The sequence below is a fragment of the Bombyx mori genome, chromosome 9 (assembly GCF_030269925.1).
Source record: "Bombyx mori chromosome 9, ASM3026992v2".
Lineage (NCBI taxonomy): Eukaryota > Metazoa > Arthropoda > Insecta > Lepidoptera > Bombycidae > Bombyx > Bombyx mori.
Window position 1 is genome coordinate 8,526,515 of NC_085115.1, and position 9,136 is coordinate 8,535,650.

General features: G+C 33.8%; 1 protein-coding gene across 1 annotated transcript; it reads left to right on the forward strand.

Moving 5' to 3' along the window:
- Positions 1 to 435: 435 nt before the first annotated feature.
- LOC101736517 (ras-related protein Rab-27A) lies at positions 436 to 5,713 on the forward strand. Its single transcript, XM_004924006.5, has 5 exons — positions 436 to 711; positions 785 to 852; positions 1,242 to 1,356; positions 1,718 to 1,914; positions 3,353 to 5,713. The coding sequence occupies exons 1-5, from the start codon at positions 568 to 570 to the stop codon at positions 3,456 to 3,458; spliced, it is 630 nt and encodes a 209-aa protein (XP_004924063.3). The 5' UTR covers positions 436 to 567; the 3' UTR covers positions 3,459 to 5,713.
- Positions 5,714 to 9,136: the final 3,423 nt, after the last annotated feature.

Consider the following 9,136-nt stretch of genomic DNA (forward strand, 5'->3'; position numbering starts at 1 on the left):
AGTTGATTTCAAATTTAATTAAAAGAGGTTTATAAGGATATCATCTCGCCATTTCTTCAAGAATCGCATAAGTGCCCTGCAAGTTTTAGACCAGTATATGAATACATTAACTCTACTTTCGGAGACTTATATTGGAGAACACTAATTTTGACTTTTTACTCGGATTTTTCAAGAAACACGATTGAGACAACTTTCAACCGAAACATATTTGAAAAAAATATTATGAATAGACATTTACACGGATTTGAAAAATATAAATTTTATAAAGAATACTAAAGAATTATCTTTTTTGCCTTGAAACATAAAATTATATATGAAAATATTAAACTTAAGAATTGGCGGTATGGCTTAGTTCCATTGCCTTTCTTTTGGAGAAAAACCCTACTACTACTGAGTATGTACTGACCATATATTATATTAAGTGTATAATTATATTAAGTGTATAATCTATGGTACTGACTCTAGATTTGAGAATTTTGAGTCGAGGCTTTAAACGTTTTAAAAAGTCTTGTAGGTATATAAATACATTAATGTATTACTTTTACAGTTTTTTTGAACATTAGTAACATGGATTACGATTATCTTATAAAATTGCTGTGTGTCGGGGATTCAGGAGTAGGAAAAACTAGTTTTTTATACAAGTACACCGATGGGGTGTTTCATACACAGTTCATATCAACAGTTGGAATTGATTTCAGGGAAAAAACTGTGGTAAGTTTGTCTTTGTTGTACAAGGTAAGATTAGGAATGATTTTCGTACAATAATAATTAATAACTTTTATAGATTTATCAGCAAAACGGAAGGCAGCATCGCATACATCTACAGCTTTGGGATACTGCAGGCCAAGAAAGGTATAATCAAGAAAACAAATACGTTTATAACTTACATAGGTATTTGAAAACATGAAACACAGGTAGTGGCCGTTTTCCAATTACAGCACAAGAGAGCATTATGCGGCATAATGCTGAACTAAGCTTCAGTATAATTCGGCATTGTGCAGTGTAATTAATTTTTCCAATTACAGAGCATAATGCGACTCAGTGACGCACAATGCCGAATTATGCTGAAGCTTAGTTGAGCATTATGCCACATAATACGCTCTTGTGCTGTAATTGGAAAACGGGCAGTGTTCGAAATACTTTACAAATTAGGTTGTTAACAATTTTACATCAACCAAACTACCTAAAATAATTTTATAAATAGTAACTACTTGTCATTAATTTAGTAATATGATTTTTAGGTTTAGAAGTTTAACAACAGCCTTTTACAGAGATGCCATGGGTTTTCTATTACTGTTTGACTTGACCAATGAGGCTTCATTTCTTGAAGTACGCAATTGGATTGAACAATTGAAGGTGAGATAAAATGTCTATTTTTTATCAAAGCATTATTTGCTGGAAGTCATCTAATGCTGCTACATAGGTGCCCCCAATATATATAATATGTCAAAACAATCAGCACTGCTCTATCTACATTCAATACATTTCCATGACATTGTAAATTTTTGCTTAATTCTCAGAAAAAATAGTAGCATTTTGCTTCTGAATGAGGTTCAAACTTATTGGCTGCTTGCTTTCCAAATAGATAGAAATGTTATTAATCATCACACATTGTTAATTATTGAAGCCTTTCTTCAGAAATTATACAACATAAAATGTTTTACAGCAAGCAAAACTAGAAAAAAACAAATATTAGATTGTTAACATTTTTTTTCAGACACACAGCTTAAGTGATGATCCAGATATCGTCCTTTGTGGCCACAAGTGTGACTTGCAAGAGAAAAGGCTCGTGAACCAGAATCGTGCCAGAGAATTTGCCAAGAACCACAACTTGGCATATTTAGAAACTAGTGCCAAAACAGGACAAAATATTGATAGAGCAATAGATATATTGCTAGATAGAGTTATGTATAGGTGAGTCATCTGATATAAAAGTACCTAAGTGCTTGATAACCCAATATAATAGTAAAATATGACTGATAGGAGCTTTATTAAATTATCTGTGTGATACTCAATTAAGGACCATTTTTTTCCAAATACTGAAGTTCTTGCATTGAAAAAAAAGGAGAGGATAGTGTATTTCATTGTACACAAAAACATGATAACCAAAAATAATATTAACTTAAGACAGTGTACAATAATAATAATGAGTAATAGTAAAAAAAAGTTGAGATAAGATCGTTAATTATCAAGAAATAAGATTGTTATGTACTGGTTTATTAACAGCTACTTTATTGTTTAGATTACAATTTGATTTATGGATCTTAAAAGCTGGATATACCCTTGCAAAGTCCTGACCAGTCCTGACCTTCGATGACCCTTTACTTAATAAGATTTAGATTCTTTTAATGAAAGGAAATCAAAACCACTTAGTTGTTAACTAATAATAGTGAAAGTAAAATTTTCTGTAGTTTTCAGAAAAGTTAAAAGAAAACTAAATGTTTGAAGGATTTTGCCATATTTAAGTTTTATAAATGATATCAGATAAGACATTAATGGTTATATTAGATTAATTGGACAAGATCCTATGAAGATATTCAGATTTTTATCACTGCTTGTTAAAGCTTAATAAGATTTATGCGATATTGATATCAAAGTGATGGTAAAGGTAGAACAGTACCTATATAAAAAATTCTGCTATGCAATAAAACACCATTCTTTAAAATAAAAGGCTAGTTTCCAACTGAAATGTTCAGACGTTATTAATGATTTCTAATGGCTATGATTTTTATTTTTATTGTTTAGATGGTTGGACGTGCTCACAGCCCACCTGGCTGTTAAGTGGTTACTGGAGCCCATAGACATTTACAATGTAAATGCGCCACTCACCTTGAGATATAAGTTCTAAGGTCTCAGTATGTTTACAACAGCTGCCCCACCCTTCAAACCGAAACGCATTACTGCTTCACGGCAGAAATAGGTAGGGTGGTGGTACCTACCCGTGTGGACTCACAAGAGGTCCTACCACCAGTAATTATGCAAATTCTGATGTTACGGGTTTGATTTTTATTACACCATTATTCCTTCACCGTGGAAGTCAATTGTGAACGTTTGATAAGTACCTATTTCATTAGAAAAATTGGTATCCACCTGCGGGATTCTAACACCGTTGCATCGCTAGATACGAATGCATTGGTTGTCTTGTCCTTTAGGCCACGACAATTTCATTATGAATAGAAAATACTTTTTCTTTTTAATGATATTGATAAATTTTAAATGTGTATAACTTTTCAATTAATCTCTATAGTGACTTAGACTTAAGAATTGATTAATAATGGCTAGAGTTTACATTCCTAAGATAACATATTAAAGGTTCATTTTAGAGACCGGTAATGTTTTATTTGTTTTACAGAATGGAGCATTCTGTGGAATACGCTATGCTTTGTGCGTCAGGACGTCGCCGGCAATCTCTACAGAAACTACAAGCCAGACAGGAGAGAAAAATATGCACATGCTAGAATTTATTATCTGTGATTTCTATACACATACTTGAAAATTTTTAACTAAACATTTTGATCTCAAACATAACTTGTTACATTATGTTATTGTAATTTTAATATCAGCATGATAGTATATAAGTGGCCTGCATTTTAAAAAGACTGATTTTCGTTCTACGTGTTTTATTGGTTTATGGATTTCGAATTTCTCCATCGTTGCTAAATGGAATGAGTAAAACGAAAATCAAAACTGCCATCAAAAGTACAGGGTACAAACAAAAATCTAGTCATATCTTGTATACACTACAAGTTATTATTATTTGTGAAAGGAAATGCGAATAAAAATAACCTTTAATGATTCTTAATAATGTACTAGTCATTAACAATAAGATTGAAAGAACTGATTTTCATAAAGAAAAATAAAATGTGTTAGATGCAAAGAGGACTGAATTATAACTACCTACACAAAAAACTTATGAATTCGAATGAGATTCGTAGAAAATGTTTATTTAACATGGCCTCTAACATGGACTCTATTTAATTGAGAAATGAATGTAAAACTGGTGGAGGTAGTTATGAAATAATACGACAGCTTGCATTGCGGCTTATGACGTCAACGCCACTAAATAGCAAAAAAATGTGTATCGACGCTTGAAAGGCAAACGTGACTAAGCGACAATAACTGCTTTGTACATAAATGATTGGCAATATATTCGAAGCGCAAAAAATATATATTTCTAGGTCTATTAAAATCATTTCAATCCTACAGCTAGATTCGTTAAAATATTTTTTTTTCAGGTATTTCATCTTTAAATTAGTCTACTGTAAAGTTCACGCATTGTCGCTTAGTCACGTTTGCCTTTCAAGCGTCAGTATCTAATATGTAAAGCTTTATTCTTTTAGCATATTTGAAAATAATAATTGCTAAATTATTTAAAAACTAATTTCAGTATTCTATTCATTAAAATACAGTCTACAAAACGTAAATATTTTATAATATATACGAAATATGTTACTTATGGACCGTATTGTGGACCTGTACGGGTTGATGCCACCACATGTCATATTTCTGCCACGAAGCCGTCATACGATTCGAAGAGAGGGACAGCCATTATACAATTCAATTGAGACTTCGGTCACCCATCCTAAGACATGCTTAAGATGGGTGACCGCGATTTGTGTGATGTCCAACATGAATTGTGCGTTCAGTATGTTCATCAATTGAATAGCAAAACTAGTCTAGAAACACTGCAAACTATACGAGTTTGTTTGAACATTTCATGTATAATTGTAACCACATCTGCGTCGACCTAAAAATTAAACAAATGACGTTTGTACTACTGCTCGTCTTAAAGCTTAACGTAAAGCTCAAAACAAAACGCAATGAAGGGGCCATAATAAATTAAAGATATTTAAAAAAAGGAACTAGCAATAAATTGTTTTAAAAATATTGTTTTAAGCTAACCCAGCAATGTAAAGCAAATTAATAAATATTTATAGATTTATTATACGACTTTTTAAAAATAAGGGAAATAAATTAATGTCTGTTATTATTCAAATCATTTATAACAAATAAACACGAGATTATGAAACGCTTTAGCACAAATTGAATGTATTTATTCTTATGTTAATTATTAAATTAAATAAAAATATATATTAGAATGGTTGAAATGTCCATATAAGACATTTGCGATTATGAATTTCTTGGATTCCGCAAAAATTTTGCTGTTACAGTTTATTCAATGTTACTAGTTTTTAAAATGATTGCTGAGGAATTATATATGAAGAAATATCAGTATTATTTCCTTGTAATATTAAGAAAATAAATAATTTTAAGTTCCAATAAAATAAATCCTGATATGATCAAAATTTTAAAATAAAACAAAAGTATGTCATTGTCGATATGGTACAATGCAGTCATTTGTTTGGCGATTTCGTTCAAGAAGTATTCCATTAAGAAACAATTCGCTTTTATTCAGAAATTACTAATTACACCTGTGGTAATGTCACTTATTTAAAAGAAAAGATGGGTTTTATATTTCTGATTCTGCTAATGTCGAAACATGACCGCTGTACATATCTAAGTGCAACAAACAACTTTTATGTCAATATCCAATACTTATTTCGGATAAAATTGACTTTTAATAAATATTAAAAAACAAACACTAAATTTGACCAAACAAACGTTTTTAACATATAGGTAATAATATTTTCAATTTAAGTCAATTTATATTAAATTTGATGTTTCTGTCTATTAAAATCGAGTATAAAAATAATTTGTGGTTTTACTAACAGCTTGTAATTACGTTTTTTTTTTAGCAATGGGTGTCCGCCATGCACTGCATGTAAAAAAACTAAATGTGTGGTGTCGTGGGACACCGGACAGGAACGAAGTTCCTTAAAAAATATTAATTTTAAGTTCTATTCGAGGTATAAAGAAAATATTTATTCGGGTATACATTTTTTATTATGATTTTTTATTGATAAAAAAAACTACTTTACAAAGTTATCAACTTTATTTTATTTACAATGATTTATAAAAAAGATATACAAAGAAACTGCTATTTATATGAATAATAATAATTAAGCCTAATTATGTTTTATCATAGAAATAATAATAACCGTCATCACGTAGACTGTACATTAGTCACTGTATAGCCATCATACTAAGACTATACATAAATGATAAAAATCTTACGTTATGGACGTTTATTCCCGGTTAGGGTTCCGCATCGTCCCATAAGGAACTTCGTTCCAAAGAAACTGAAATAAGTGTTTCTTTAAAATGCCAATAATTTTGTTTAGCAAAACGAAAATGCAATATATAAAGTGATGCGGTCTTATGAACGAGAAAGGGCTTTAGTCGGCTCTACTCCGACATCCAGCAAACCAGCGCCAAGTGTAAGCGTAAGTTCTCCATTGATTTCGTAAAAAAATTAAATGTAGATTGAGAAGTTTTGCAATGCGCAAGAAAACTTTTTAATTTTGGATTTGTCTATCTGATTTTAAGTGGCTTAGAGATCTATAGAGTAGTGGATGAAGTCGCCCACTTTAAACACGAGGTGGCAAGCAGTCTCAACGGTATTGAAAAAGTTATTGTAAGTACTCCTAAGTGCTTTCTGCAATACACGATTATTTCACGAGAGAAATGGGTACGGTGATGGCACCCACCTGAGCCGTCTTTTAGCTACCATCACACAGACAAGGAGAAATAAAGACAGCAAAGAAAATAATTATGAGCGAACGCGAAATTCGTGAATGTATTTTTTTTATCTAGAGGCTGCCGGCATCGCGTCTCCTGGTTTAATGGTCGACAGATTTAGTCAGCAGTCTAGGATTCTCTGAAATAAAAAAAAGGTCAGTTGTTTTATATTTAAGAGGTCTTTAGTTGTCACCTTCTTTAATCTATTGGAGGCATTGAGCATCTAATGATAATGGCGCCTCTATGACCATGATATACAGAACTTTTTTACGGGTATGGAGAAGCGTTAAGTAAGCCACTACGGTCTATATCAAATCGATTTTCTAATTATTCTCTCAGTTTGCTCTTTTTTTTTTCATTTATTGCTTAGTTGGGTGGACGAGCTCACAGCCCACCTGGTGTTAAGTGGTTACTGAAGCTCAAAGACATCTACAACGTAAATGCGCCACTCACCTTGAAATATAATTTCAAAGGTCTCAAGTAAAGTTACAACGGCTGCCCTACCCTTCAAACCGAAACGCATTACTGCTTCACGGCAGAAATAGGCAGGGTGGTGGTACCTACCCGCTAGGACTCACAAGAGGTCTTTCCACCAGTAATTACGCAAATTATAATTTTGCGGGTTTTATTTTTAAAACACGATGTTATTCCTTCACCGTGGAAGTCAATCGTGAACATTTGTTGAGTACGTATTTCATTAGAAAAATAAGTACCCGCCTGAGATTCGAACAGCGGTGCATCGCTCGACACGAATGCACCGGACGTCTTTATCCTTTAGGCCACGACGACTTCAATTTGGATTAATTTGGATTAAATTAATCGAGTATATGGCAGGTATTTTGGTGGTATGGCGATCTCGGGGACTTAGGATTTTGCTCAAAGAGGCTAATGGAAAAGGACCTTAAGATAAAATTAATAGCTTAACTCCTTAGTCATTTCCGGCTAGCAAGTGTCCTTAGAACATATTTTATATTAATGACTTTAATTTTTACCATTGGCCGACATATTATGTCATGGAAGTCAATGCTTGTTGGAATTGGTGGGAATTTTAATTTAATTATTGTTAAATATGTACAATAGAATTGCTGAGAGGCTTTTAATTACTGGCGGGCAGGTCCATCAATTGTCAACATTTACCTTGACAGATGGGATAATTAAAAGCAGTTTTAATTATGTGTACGATTCACGAAAACCGAAGAATATTTTTTAATAAATATATTGACTCTTAAGGTTGAAGTCTCAATTTTATCGTACCTATAACGGCTGTCCTCCCCTACAAATAAAACTGAAGCTTGTTTGCTTCTTAGCAGATATAGGCAGCATGGTAGTACCCGTCGGTGCGGACTTACAATACGCTCTACGACTACGGTTTTTATTCTTGATGTACGACACGATCCCATATTCATCGAAGTTGTTCGTAAACCCAACCCGGTCACCGTCCTCGTCGAACCCGTCGCAAGCGACAGATGGGATAATTAAAAGCAGTTTTAATTATGTGTACGATTCACGAAAACCGAAGAATATTTTTTAATAAATATATTGACTCTTAAGGTTGAAGTCTCAATTTTATCGTACCTATAACGGCTGTCCTCCCCTACAAATAAAACTGAAGCTTGTTTGCTTCTTAGCAGATATAGGCAGCATGGTAGTACCCGTCGGTGCGGACTTACAATACGCTCTACGACTACGGTTTTTATTCTTGATGTACGACACGATCCCATATTCATCGAAGTTGTTCGTAAACCCAACCCGGTCACCGTCCTCGTCGAACCCGTCGCTTGCGACGAAGGGCTTGACGAGCGAATTAACCCACAGACACAGCCCACTGAGTTTCTCGCTGGATCTTTTCAGTGGGTCGCGTTTCCGATCCGGCGATAGATTCTGCGAAGCATTGCTCTTGCTGGGGTCAGTGTTAGAACCACTCCGGTTTGAGCCCCGTGAGCTCACCTACATGTTAAGGCGAAGCTGAAAAATCCTCTCAAGGCTATCACCATAGGCAGGGAAAAAAGGTACCTAAACCCTTTTTAGGTGCGTATTTAAAAAAAAACTCATTAGAGGTTTTGTACATATGATTATATCATCCGTCTTACATATTAAGCCCCTAATCGGGTCGCACGTGTGCGTGTATTGATTTTAAGATTTAGTTCAAGCTACGTTCATTTAGACGGGACATATGATCAGAATACGTACAATCGTAATTGCTTTCATTTGAAACCCTATAGCATTGAGGGGTCGTGCGTGCGTGAGTTCACGAAACTGCAATCATCTGGCCCCTCGCCACGTGTCATGTACGTCTGCAGCAAGCTTCACCAAAGTAAACGTGACTCTACAGTGTTGACGTAGATTCTATATTTCTTTAGCAATGGATTGATAAACTGCAGTGAGGGGTGACAATGGTTCATCGCGTCGACTTTAAAGCAAAGACACAGCGTTCAAATTAGCCCTCCATTCAAGGACGCACACAGTCGTACCGCGCAGACGCGGAAGTTCTACTAAA

Coding starts and splice junctions, on each gene's coding strand:
- LOC101736517 (XM_004924006.5), top strand. CDS start 568: ATGGATTACGATTATCTTATAAAATTGCTGTGTGTCGGGGATTCAGGA. Junction 712..784: donor ATTTCAGGGAAAAAACTGTG/GTAAGTTTGTCT, acceptor TAACTTTTATAG/ATTTATCAGCAAAACGGAAG. Junction 1,357..1,717: donor ATTGGATTGAACAATTGAAG/GTGAGATAAAAT, acceptor ATTTTTTTTCAG/ACACACAGCTTAAGTGATGA.